This window comes from Cariama cristata, unplaced genomic scaffold (genome assembly GCF_000690535.1).
Source record: "Cariama cristata isolate BGI_N322 unplaced genomic scaffold, ASM69053v1 scaffold42774, whole genome shotgun sequence".
Lineage (NCBI taxonomy): Eukaryota > Metazoa > Chordata > Aves > Cariamiformes > Cariamidae > Cariama > Cariama cristata.
The window spans coordinates 22,074-34,812 of NW_009612038.1; the positions used below are offsets into that span (position 1 = coordinate 22,074).

Genomic DNA, 12,739 nt, shown 5'->3' on the forward strand with positions numbered 1-12,739 from the left:
CCCGCGGCCCCCTTCCGTGCCCCTCCCCCCCCCCCCCCTTCACACCCTAGCAAGCAGCGAGGGCTATAATTAGACTTGAGCCCTTAATTAGATGTGCAGAAGCTGTGGGGATAAAATGGTGCAAGGCTAAGAAAGTCCTGGGCGCTGACAGCTGCTCCTGCTGTTGCCTTCCTTGGGGGACCTCTGCTGTGGGATGTCTGAGCCTGGGCTCGTTATCTCTGCCATGCAAACCGAGGCTTTGTCGGAGAGGCGACGTCCCTGCTCTTCTGCTTTAATGAAGCATCGGTCACGGTTCTTCCTTTGCGCTTGAATGACAAACCAGTGCAAGCAGCATCTGCCTGAGCCCCCCTCCTACCCTGCTTTTGGTCTTGCTCCTGAGATAGCCAGGAAAGAATAAGAGCAAAGTCAGAGCAGACTGAGCCTTGGGCCAGGACCGAGGGTGTTCCCCACACTGTGGATAGAGGCTGGACCAGTACTGGACCGTGACATGGTATGATTAGGAGATCCTCCTGCCTAGACCAAGGAATGCATCAGGGGCTTGGGGTCTGCCAGCATCGCCCCGTGGGGTACGGCTCCTCCTGTGCTGCTAGGGGTTGCCCTGGTGCCAGTCCCCATGGGTCAATACCTCCCTCCCTGCGTGGATGCAGCACATCTTGGCCCTCTGCCACAGCTTTCCCTCCCTGGTGCCCCCTACTCCGTGGTGCATGGTTCCCAGTTTGCACCCAAGCCCTCTTCCACACATCACAGGCAAAACACGCTGCCCCCGCCGTACCCACCACCCTGAGCCCGCTCCCTTCTGCCTGAGATCTCTTGATTAAGTTTCCCTTGGGTATTGTAAACATCCCTGAGAAGTCACCTCCACCGTGCCCTTAATCTCCATCTCCTGCAGGCTGCGGCTGTTGTTTATGAAGAGCCCTGACAGCCACATTTGTCTGAGGCATCTTTTCGGCCGTTTAATAAACGCCTCCTGGCCGGGAGCTCTTTGCCCACAGCCCTGTGCCAAGAAGACTTGGTGGGGGCTCAGCAGGGGGAAGGAAGCTGGAGGCATCAGTGCCGGGGGGCAGAGCTGGTGGGGGGCTTGAGCCCCAGCACACTGGGGTGAGGCGGCATTTGGGCATGGGAGCGTGATGCTTCAGATACGTAGGGAGACAGGATCTTTTTGGTGGTGCTGGAGGGGATGAGAAAGGGGTTTATGTGGAAGTTGCTCTCTTACAGGGTTTGGTGGTGAGGTTTGGACCTTGTGGCAGCTGCCTGGTCTGAAGGGGGCTCTGACTTTAGTTCTTTCTGAGGTGTTGGTCTCCTCTGTTTTACAGATGGAGAAATCGAAGTGCAGAGAGGCAAACTGAGTTTGCTACAGTTGTGCAGAAAGCTGGTAGCAGAGCTGAGCCTAGAGCCATGGCAGTCACTCTTGTGCTGCTTCTTTTCCCCATGAAACAGGTTTGCTTCGGGCTTCACCTTCCTTGCTCAGGATCTCTGAACATGCCCCTGGGGCTGTCTCTGCTGTCTGCATGGCAGGCAGGCTTGCCTGCAGTGATCTTTCCTCTCCTGGTGAGCAGATGACCCATGACAGTTCAGGCAGTGTGATCACTCTCTCCAGAAAAGAGTGCTAATCACAGCGGAGATCAGCACATCATTTTTTTCTTTCATCACCTCATATAGCTCCTCAGGGGATTGCGTGCAGTTTTTATTTTCCCTCCAGCATCAGTAATCACAGGTTATCAGCATTCACAGGTCGTGGCAGTCTGCACATCTTACACTTTGGTGGCTGTGAATGCCTCTACCTGTCCTTGGGGAGGAGGGTGATGCAGAGGCCAGAAGACCTTCTCATGAGATGCTCCAAGAGCATGTGCAGAGCTGCTGTGACTAAGGCAACGGGACAAGGCAAGGCCTTCTCATGGGTACAATCCTGCCTCGTCTGTTGGTGTTGTGGTGGGAAATCCCCAGCTTTGTCCTCCCCATCCCGTAATTCTCATGACCTCACCCACAGAGGCTGATAAAACAAGGCCTGAGAGAAGCAGAGCTGGCAAATGGAAAAGCAAACAGCTTTCCAGCCTAGACACATCCCGTCACAGGCAATGTCACCTTGGCGGAGCCTGACAATGCAGAGAGGGAAAGGAGGTGCCTGTGGTCAGAGCCTAATTTACTTGCAGCCTGCCTCGGGGTGTCCGATGCCCCGCCACCCTCCCGTGCATCCCTCCCCTGGGCAGCACAGCCTTCACTTGGCCGTGGCAGCTGCTCAGCTGCAGAGGCAGAGGTGGAAGAGAGTCCCTGGGTTAAGGAGAGCCCAGGCTTGGCTCTGTGCAATATCTGATATCCTTGACAAAGGCCAGCACCATCTCCGCATCCTCAGAGACAGGGAACCTTCTCCGTGGTTACGCCAGCCTCACATTAAAGCTGAAGGCAAGGAGGTTCCTTCCTTTCTTCCTGGGCTTCCCTGGTCACACATTCCTCTCCATACTCCAGATTTTCAGAGGTATCAGGTCTTGGTGTCTCCTATCTGCTTTGATAAGAGCTGGTGACATTCAGCAACAGCTCATATCTATGCCAAGGCTTTGCCTCAAAACAGTTACTACCTGATCTGTCCTCCAAGGCCAAATAAGGTCTCAGTATTCAGGCTGCATAACTCCCAGTTTGCAATGGCATAAACCAGAGCCAGATCTGGCTTTTGGAGTGCAAGGCCACAAAGAAGTGATGAGGAGGGGGAGGAAGGAGGATGAATAATCCAAGATCGGAGTGCAGCCCTGCCTCGTGAGCGTAACAGAGCTTTGAGAGGAGAGTTCACACTTAGCAAAGTAATTAAAAGTTGTAAGTCAGGCAAGCAGTGAAGGGTTCTGGCCCCTTTCCTTGGGAGATCAAAGCTTGTTTTGGCAGAGGTGGTGTTTAAATATATTTATAAAAAAAGGCGGGAGGTTCGTCAAAGGCAGCCGCTGTGTCTGCGGTCTCACTTTAATTTGCTTTGATATCACATGCAGCCCCATTTTTTGCAAAGTGTCAGGGCTCACTATAATCCACATGAAATGCTGAGCAGAATCAAACAGGCCCTCACGTTTGCATGCCCACAGCTTCACGTCTCCTCCCGCAAGCACCCAGCAAGATCCTCCAAGCCTGGGGGCAACCCCAGCCCTGCGAGAGCATCTCTGTGGGACTGGGTATCTCCCGGTGCTGTGGACACCTCATGACAACGCAGGATGGACTGGGCTGGCACATCCCACCTGCCCTCTCTGGCCCCAGGGCAGCGAAAACACCTTTGCCCTCAACTCTGCAAGCCTTCTGTGTATTTTTATGTGCTTTTCTCATCCTGTGGTAGTTCACATCTTTTGTGTATCCCATTCCCCTTTGCATGCATTAGAATGTCCAGGTTGTTGGTTTACCTCTGGGTTTACAGCTGATGCTCTTATAGATAAGGAGAGATCGACACTGATCTGCCTGGTGGGTTGCTGATTTAGAGAGATAGTGGTGCTGGTTTGCACCTTTCAGGGCTGGCTGCATCTTTTACCAAGACTTTGGGCTTGTTTACCTGTGGGAACCATCACAAATTCACCCAAACTATCATTTAAAGTGAATTAGTTGAACTCCATTCAGTCAGATTTTAAATGGTCTTTGGGTTTTTTTCTGGTAATTTGCTTAGGAAGTGAGGAAATTAAAAAGATTTGATCCAGTTTAATTGATCCACATCAATGTCATACCGGTGGTTAATTCAGGGGAAGTTCCCTAACTGTCCCTGCACAAACAGATGGCCAGAAAGGGACAGGGACCAGAGTCCCGCAGCGGTGCTGGGAGAAGGGGTGACTCTGTCCCTTGTTCTTGCCTATCTGCCCTAAAGCTCCTGGCACCATTTCAGATGCTCCTGAGCCCAGTGGCACGGGCTGAACCCATCCCTTAGTCGCGGGCTGTCCATCGAGGACACCCTGCATCCCTTAGCTTGCAGGTCCCCTGGTCTTCCAGTGACCATGGCACGAAACCGCATCTTTTCCCAGGTCACTTGCCTGCCACCTCTCATCCGTCAGATGAGCAAACTGCAGCCAGGTCCCAGCCCTGCTCACCACCCCGTGAAAGCCAGCCCTCCCTCGCCAGTCTTCAGCAATGAGATCATCGCTGGCTGCCTGAGCCCGTTGGGATCGGTGCGCTGAAATCTGCGTTAGGCATAGCAGGGGATTGTCTCTGTGCAGCTCAGGGAAAGGGCTTGGCAAGGGGCCGGGCTCAGCCGCTCAGCCTGGGACATCACAGGTCTTCCCTGGGGAGTTTTCCTCCTGCAGTGTTGCTCCTTGCTCTGGGGAAATAGCTGCAGGGTGCCTGGATGCATGGAGGACACCAGTGCTTTATGGCAGGGCCCTTGGACCCTGGAGGCCTTGCTAACTTGGAGCATAGCTGCAACGTTTAGACGAGAAGGGCAAGAGCTGTGTGGCCACCAGGAAGGGGACAAAACGGTCGTCACTGCTTGGCCCGACACCTTTTCAGAGGGAGATGCATCCCTCCCTTGAGGAGGTGGTTCTCCTCCCTCCCAGCACACCCAGTTAGCGCTGCCTCCTTCTGAACAGCCCCTTGGAAACAGCATCGCTGTGAGTCGGGGGAATCCCCTTCGCTGGGGTCCAGGTGACCTGCACTGAACTCACGGGTGTTTTGCTGTGCCCCTGTCCGGGTCTGTGCGTGCCAGAGTATTCCTGCCAACCAGCTGTTAATTACAGAGTGAGGAGGTTTAAGTGCTAGCCTCAAACTGGAGACCAGAGGGAGCTCAATGGCTTATTTTGTTCTGTTTTCTTGCGCCTTTTAGGGTTTCTTGGGTTCAGTGAGGCTTCACACCTGGACTCCCAAGAGAAGAGTTATTTTTCTGAGCCACTTTGGTTTTCAAGAGAGCTTTTGTGCTTCTTGGGACTGTGAGTCTGGCTCAGTGCAGCAGGTTGGGGCAGGAAAGCCTAGAGTGTTTTGTTTTGCAGTAAGTGACTCTGCAGCCTTTAATCCCAAACACCTTTAGAGAAATAGTGAGATCCTTGGAGGAAAATACCCTGATATCTGTTAGTTTTGGTGTTTCCTGAGGCAGATTAGGTACATGCGCTTGTAAGCTCCCCGGAGGCAGAGCTGTCTTTCTATTGCTTTTGTACAGACCTAGCACACAGGGATCCAGAGCCACGGTCAGGCACCTAGGTGTTCCTAAAGTGCAAATCGTGTTTTGCCTAGTGTGACGTTACTGAAGATAAGGCTGGGAAGTTAAGGTGAATACTCACCCGTGCAAAACCCCGTGGTGCTGCTGCAGAAAGGTGAGCTGCTTGGCAGTGCTGCCTGGCGAGTTGAGCACTGGACTGGGACATGGGAGATATGGCTGGCCTTGGGTGTGAAGCAGTTCCTTCCCCTGCATCCCCCTCCCCATCTGTCAAACGAGACCTTCATTGCAGGGGGCTGCGTGACGGTGCTTTGGGGGTGCTTCTGAGCAGAGCTGTGTGGGTGGCGATGCACCAGGAGTATGGAGCAAATAGCAGGTATTCCCTCTGCCTCCTGGATACAGAGAAGGAAGAAGACTTTCCCATGGCCCCAGAGCATCTCTGGACTTCTGTGACTGCTCTCACTCTCTTTTCTCCAAAGCAAGTGCCTTGGGCCTTGGCATTTCCGCTACCACTCCAGCAGCTCGCTCTCCTTTCTCCTTCTTCTCAGACCTGGCTCAAGGGCATCTGCAGCTGGGACACCTGGGCAGGGACTTCCAAGCAGACGCCAGCCCCATCTCCCCCTCTGAGGTGGAAGGTCAGTCCCCGATGTCCGTGCGCTACCGCAACAACAACCAGCGCCGCTTCTCCATGGAGGCAAGTACTGGTGCAGGCTGGAGTGGGCAGAAGGGACGTGGCAAGTTCTGGTGATCACCTGCCTGCTGGCTGGAAGAGCCGGTGTTTGATTCATGGGGACCTGGCAATCTCAGACACAAGCCCTGGTGTCCTCTTGGGTGCACTCAACATGAATCCCATGGCACTTGGCACCAGTGCACATCCCCATGCACACGCACGCACACGCATCTTCCCTTTTCCTTTGACTAAGGTCCCACAGATGCTACTCCTATTGCTTCGCCTTTAATACCAGCTCTGGTTAGAGAGCACTTCCCCTTAAATGTTTCTGTGCGGTCCTCCTTTCATCAGATGCATTCATCACCCGCTTTTCTGGCCCTCTCCGCAGGATGTCAGCAAGCGTCTCTCCCTGCCCATGGACATCCGCCTGCCCCCCGAGTTCTTGCAGAAGCTGCAGATGGAGAGCCCGGAGTTCCCTAAGCCCCTCAGCAGGATGTCCCGACGGGCTTCCCTCGTAAGTCTCACCGTGCAGAGCAAGCAGTGCTGGACACAGCATCACACTTCATGCATACAAGTCCCAGCCAGCAGACGCGTGTGCTGGTTGCCACCCACCCATGCCGTTGCGCCCTGCTGTGCAAGCTCCCTTGTACCCCCCGTGTGTCATTGAGATACACACGCACACATCCCTGCCCATGCAAATCCCTTTCTGCACACTCCCAGCAGCACACATTCCCCCCACCACGCACATATACATCTCTTCCTCGTGTCACTCCTACACATGCACATCTGCATACTGCTGTACAAATCCCCAGGCCTGCATATTCCTTCACTCACCTCTGCACATGCCTGACTTTCCTCTTGGCCTGGTTCCTTCCAAATGGGAGGAGGTGGAAAGCCTCGTGCGGTTTAGCAAGTGCTGGAGCCTCTGCTAGTTGAAATGCAAATGCCAATAAATAATGAATTAGCCTTTGCATTAGTGTTGGCATTTCAGTTTCTTTACTGCAGAGTGTCAGCATGTGTAGGAGCAAAAACCCGGTGCCCTGTTTACAAATGTGCAAGCGTGTGTCCTGCTGCCTGGGAGTGCTCCGTGCTGTACCGATACGCAGCGAGGTCTCAGCAGGCGTCTTCAGATCTGGCATGCCTGTTCAGGAGGAGGGAGGCGGAAAGGAGAGTTTGCATTTATTTGCCTGTTCTGTCTAATCAATAAAATAGACACAGCCAGAGCAATGTGCCATTAATATTCATGGTCTCCTCCATGAGTAAGCCATGCTCCTGCAAAACTCGCAGTATGGCTCTGGGGGTGTAGAGCACCTCAGATTGCGGCAGCCACCTCACTTCCCTGCTCAGGACACGTCTGTTCCCAGGGCACGCAGAGGGCTTGGGGAAGCCAAAGTGGAGTTAAAAACTCTATGTTCCCCTAGGATTTGTGGATACAAACCCAGCCTGCATGAGCAAGAAGACAGCTTTCCTGCTGTGTGTGGCGGCTTGTGAGAGCTTGGTGGTCTGGTCAGTGCTGGTTGCAAGGAAAGAGCCTTTCCATGGGGCAGATCTTGTGAGCCCGGGAGGCTGCACGCCGGACCTGGGGCTGCTGGTTCTGCAGGCAGAGCCCTGGGCACAGTGCAGGGGGCTCCTTCCGTGCCTCCCCCGGGGGACCCTTTCCCTGCACAGCCCGTGTCTTTGCCTGCTGATTGACAGCTGTCCATCCAGCTCCATCTGCTGATGGCGAGCGGCATGGCATGAGCCCTTGGCTCAGGAGAAGGGGCAGCGCTCCTGGGCTGGAGTCAGAGCTGGCTGCTGGCCTGGGACTACACCGATGCAGACCTGTTTTGTGGGAGAATGACAGCGGTTTATTAAGCTTAAGGAGCAATAATTTGCCCTGGGCCTTGGGCCGTGTTGTGTTGGGAACCATCACCTCCCTGGCACACAGATAATCCGAGAAGGTGTCTCTGTCCCCACAGAAAACTGCAATGTCAGGGGTCTGCTAGGAGTGACACCTAAATCTGTGGCCTTGCAGCGGTTGCCCGTCTTTCACTGGGTACACGACGGCGAGTCTCAGCAACATGTTGAAGAGTTACTGTTCGGAATAGGAAAATGTCCCTTTTCACGCTTGATTTGAACAGCACACCGAGAAATGAACGGAGTCGCAGTAAAGACCAGGATGTAGGAAAGCACTCAAGAGAAGGGCTGGGCATCAGCAGCAGGATCCCGTGAGGCTTCTGCGATAGAAAGGGCATCGGCTTTTTGCAAATCACAACTCCTGTTCGACTGGGCCGCTGCTGGTGTTGTGTCAGGGTGGTGGGTGAGAGGAGAGGGGAATCGCGGGGGTGGCAGTGGGAAGGGGCAGTCCTGCGGGCTGCAGGTCAGGTGCCATCCATTTCACTTAAGCAGCCGGTCAGTTGTGAAGGTTTTATGATTGATTGCCTAGTTGCCTGCAGGGCTTCTTCAGGAAAGGAATAGAGTTTATGTACTTTGGTCAGCTGGGCTGCTGCATGCAAACACCTGCCTTGATTGATCTGCCCCCAAAGCTGTTACTGCCCAGAGTCCTTGACCTTCCCTTGCTGGGGTGAAGCCATCCCTGGATGAGATCTCCTCCAGTGATGTTTTCCTTTCTCTCTTACAGTCAGATATCGGGTTTGGGAAGCTGGAAACTTACGTTAAACTGGATAAACTGGGAGAGGTGAGTAGACTGTGAAACCCCTGTAAGGATTTAAATTAAGTTAGAAGGGCAGCTTGAAGTGCAAAGAGCAGACTGTAGCCAAATTTCTTCAGTGTCTAGCAATTTTTAGACCGGGTCTTTCTGTGGACTTCAGACTTGGCTCTTAGCTTCAAATGTTCCTTCCTGCAAACATGATGGTGTTGTGCCACCCTGATAAATGGTCTGCATGACTTGTATTTTCTCTCTCCCCCAGGGCACTTACGCCACTGTCTTCAAGGGACGCAGCAAGCTCACCGAAAACCTCGTTGCCCTGAAGGAAATCCGCCTGGAACATGAGGAAGGGGCACCTTGCACGGCCATACGGGAAGGTGAGGGCAGGAGGGGCTTTTCCCCACCACAACCCCTCATGAGCAATGCCAGGTCACAGGCGGATTTGGGACGGGTGGTGCAGGTGGACAGGTATACCTGCAGTCCCACCAGCGTGCTGCTGCGCGGTACCCAGGTCCTGCTGCCCCAACCTGCCGTGTCCTCTGCTTGCAGTGTCGCTGCTGAAGAACCTGAAACATGCCAACATCGTGACCCTGCATGACATCATCCACACGGAGCGGTCCCTCACCCTCGTCTTCGAGTACCTGGTGGGTCTGGGGGGGCTTTCTGCGGGAGCCGGGGGGACGCCTGCCTTTCTGCGGGTGGGTGATGGGGGCTGAGGGAAGGACAGGCTGACGTGTGTGTGCTTCCTGTTGCAGGACAACGACCTCAAGCAGTACCTCGATAACTGTGGGAACCTGATGAGCGTGCACAATGTGAAGGTAATACGGTTCTGCCTGGGACCCTGTACCTCTGCCTCTCTCCGCATGTGGGGAGCTCACCCTGAGTCTAGGGAGCTGCAGGGCTGGGTGAGACTGGATATCTCTTCTCTCCTCAGTTCAGCCTTCTTGCTCTTTATTGACCTTTTTCAGCCTGCTCTGATGCTCCACCAGCATTTCTCCAGACACTGCCACCCTAAATAAAATTACTGTGCATGCAGCCTTTGTTCATCCCCTTTTCTGGATTGCTGGTGATGGGCCTGAACGCTTGTCTACAGTGTGACCCACCCCAGGCCGGCTTCGAGGGGTCTTTCTTGGCCATGAGTTTGAGAGCCCTTGAGGCAGACTCACTTTTGGTGCCTGTGTCCCCCGTGCAAAATGCAAACCCCTTCTCCTCCCCACAGATCTTCATGTTCCAGCTGCTGCGTGGTCTGGCTTACTGTCATGGGAGAAAGATCCTGCATCGAGACCTCAAACCCCAGAACCTGCTCATCAATGAGAGAGGAGAGCTCAAGCTGGCTGACTTCGGTAGGTGGGTCTCTCTAGGGAAGAGGCAGCATTGCAAGGGGGTGCTGCTCCTTGATGCTCATCCCTTTTGTCCTCAGGACTAGCCAGAGCCAAGTCAGTCCCTACGAAAACATACTCCAATGAGGTGGTCACGCTGTGGTACCGGCCCCCTGACGTCCTGCTGGGATCTACTGAATATTCCACACCCATCGACATGTGGTGAGCCACGGCTCCGAACTGAGCTTCCTGGGCTCTCTGAGATGGTGGGTCGGGCATTTCCATCTGTCTGCCAGTGCAGCACCGTACGTGCCCGCAGTGTTGGTTATGCCAGAGGGTGGTGGGCTCTCCCAGAGGCCATGCTGTTTTCCGTGTCCCCCGGGACTCAGGGTCTTTGGGGCACACTGTCCACATCAGGGGTGAATGGTTACCTGGAGCAGAGAAGGGACAGAGCTCCTGGAGCTCGTTTCCCTCTCCAGGAACCTCAGCCCTGGCCAAGGGCTGGTGGGGCATCCACAGGGCTTCTCCCTCACTAATCCCCGAGCCTCTGCTGCTGCTCTAGGGGTGTTGGGTGCATCCACTACGAGATGGTCACCGGACGGCCCATGTTCCCCGGCTCCACGGTGAAAGAAGAGCTGCATTTGATCTTCAGGCTGCTGGGTGAGTCTTCTGCTGTCTCCCGAAACCCCACGCGAGGGCAGTGGCTGACCGCAGGAGCGATGCCACGGCGCCGCCTCGGGAGCCTGGAGGGAGCCGGCTGGCAAAGCCTTGCCGTGGCGTGGGCAGGCGTGGGCAGAGGCTGCCCGCAGCCCCCCTCCAGCCTTGCAGTCAGCAGGGATGTGAGGGCGAGGAGCTCCTCGCCGGCTGCCCCCTGGGATGTGCAGGCGAGTACCAGCCTGCTGGGGAAATTCGTGCCCTCTCCCCTGGACAGGATGCTGGCACCTGCATGCGTGAGGCTCTTTTCTCTGCACCAAACGAGCATGACAAGGTTTCCCTCTCTCCCCCTCCCAGGAACCCCAACAGAAGACACCTGGCCTGGAATAACATCCAACGAGGAGTTTAAGGCTTACAATTTCACACAGTACCGAGCCCAGCCGTTAATAAATCACGCCCCAAGGTACCTCCTTGAGCAGAGACACATAAGGCATGGTGGGCTTGCGCTGGTCGTAAAGGGGAGCCTGGGGAGACCAGTTTAATTTTCTCTTTGTGGTGTTGGCAGCTTCTGAATGCAGCTGTGCGCTGAAGATCCCAGCTGCCACTTGTCCCTTGTATTGACTATTGCAATGTCTCCTGGGTGCAGTAATGCTCCGGTTTTTATTTCTTCCTTCTCTCAGGCTGGACTCGGAAGGCATTGACTTGCTGATGAACCTCCTTCTGGTGAGTGGTAGAGCAGTCCAGGTGGATGGCAAAGGGATTTGCTGAAGTGAAGGTGCTCTGGCTGCCCTCACGCTCATTTTGGAGCCAGGCAGGAGAGGAGCTGTGACTGCAGAATAAGCCACAGCCCTACAGCTCTGACCTTGTAGATGCTATCCCAAACCACCTCCTATTAAGGACGGTGAACCATCCTTTACTCTGTGTCCTCTCACACACAGGTGAGAGGACACAAACCTCATGATCGTAAGGTATGACGTGGCTGGTGCGCTCCTGTGGTTGTACCATGTGTGCTGTGCCTCGTGCACGGGCAAATGGCACTGGTAATTGCCTGCACACCCCCATGGTGTGCACAATGGTTGAACACAGTCACCCATGCAGCGTATGAAATTGCTTGGGCGCTCACATGTGCGTAGATGCACAAATGTGCACACACCCTGTATGGGGCCTCTGTGCCCACTGCGTGCTGTCTCACACGTGCAGACTGAGTGTAATTGCCTTTCTCTGGGGCTTTGTGCAGTACGAAGCCAAAGGCCGGATTTCGGCGGAGGCAGCCCTGCGGCATGCTTACTTCAAGAGCCTGGGAGAACGGGTGCATCTCCTGCCTGACAGTAAGTGCGTGCTGTCCTCTCGCCTGGGGGTGTGGAGCAAAGCGCTTTTGTGCAGCCCGAGGGTGATGGTTTGCAGCCAGGTCTCTTTGGGATGCCTCTTGTCTTTGCTGACTCAGAGGAAGTGGGTGCTTCTGCAGCAGGGTGGGGTGGGAGCTTGGGGGTTGCAAGAGCAAGAAGCAGTTGTGGACAGGACAGTGTAGAGTAGGAGTGAGTGTTAGAGAGAAGCTCTGTTGAGGTGCAGTGCTGCATTTCGGCACTGCCATCCCTCCTGGCTCCAGGTTTGCAGACCACTTCCAGCTCAGCCAGCTGGACTGACCCCTCTCTCTCTGCCCCCTCTGCCTAGATGTTTCCATCTTCTCCCTGAAAGAGATCCAGCTTCAAAAGGACCCTGGCTACCGAGGCTCAGCCTTTCAGCAGTCAGGTAGGACCGGGGAAAATCATGCTGACTTCTCCCAGATGGTACCATGGACCGTGCTGGCGCTGGGATTGCTCCCAGTGGGTCTCGCGTAGGAAAACGCCAAACCTTGTTCCTGCTCCCTGCTTTAGTCCACAAGTTACCCCATGTGCATCCTTGCTTGTCACCTGCCCTGGTACTAAAGTCACATCTAGGCACAGCTCCCTCCTCCGTGGCTGCCATGGGCTTGTTAACCTCCTAGCCCAGAGCACCAGAGGGCTTGGCGTCTCTGTAAAGTGCCACTTGCCGTCTGACCTCTCTGACCGATCTCTCTCTCTCTTCCTCAGCCCGAGGGAAGAACAGGAGGCAGAGTATATTTTAAACGTGGATCTCGTGTTCCCCTTGTCACCATGGAGATCAAAGCACTGAGAAAGGAGACAGCAACACGCTCCCACCTGACCCACTGCAGAATTACTGACTCGAGCAGGATGATGCTGAAGCACCCTTGGCCGCAGGCTCTCCCCTGCCTGTCCCCACAACCACAGCCCCTAGCAGCTGCCGTTGGTGGACCTGTGGCCTTTTTCCCCTCTTGTTTTCCTGTTGCCCCCATCAAACGTGAGCTGCTGCCC

The 12,739-nt window shown here is 54.8% G+C and overlaps 1 protein-coding gene across 1 annotated transcript in view; it reads left to right on the forward strand.

The window, feature by feature from the left end:
- Nucleotides 1-12,492, forward strand: part of CDK18 (cyclin-dependent kinase 18) — a 13,790-nt gene extending 1,298 nt beyond the window's left edge. Inside the window, exons 2-15 of the mRNA XM_009698451.1 lie at nucleotides 5,659-5,792; nucleotides 6,157-6,282; nucleotides 8,389-8,445; nucleotides 8,678-8,792; nucleotides 8,965-9,059; nucleotides 9,171-9,233; nucleotides 9,635-9,758; nucleotides 9,836-9,956; nucleotides 10,297-10,394; nucleotides 10,746-10,851; nucleotides 11,069-11,111; nucleotides 11,626-11,716; nucleotides 12,060-12,137; nucleotides 12,458-12,492. Coding sequence (XP_009696753.1) covers nucleotides 5,659-5,792; nucleotides 6,157-6,282; nucleotides 8,389-8,445; nucleotides 8,678-8,792; nucleotides 8,965-9,059; nucleotides 9,171-9,233; nucleotides 9,635-9,758; nucleotides 9,836-9,956; nucleotides 10,297-10,394; nucleotides 10,746-10,851; nucleotides 11,069-11,111; nucleotides 11,626-11,716; nucleotides 12,060-12,137; nucleotides 12,458-12,492 — 1,286 coding nt within the window. The remainder of the gene's footprint in view (nucleotides 1-5,658; nucleotides 5,793-6,156; nucleotides 6,283-8,388; nucleotides 8,446-8,677; nucleotides 8,793-8,964; nucleotides 9,060-9,170; nucleotides 9,234-9,634; nucleotides 9,759-9,835; nucleotides 9,957-10,296; nucleotides 10,395-10,745; nucleotides 10,852-11,068; nucleotides 11,112-11,625; nucleotides 11,717-12,059; nucleotides 12,138-12,457) is intronic.
- Nucleotides 12,493-12,739: the final 247 nt, after the last annotated feature.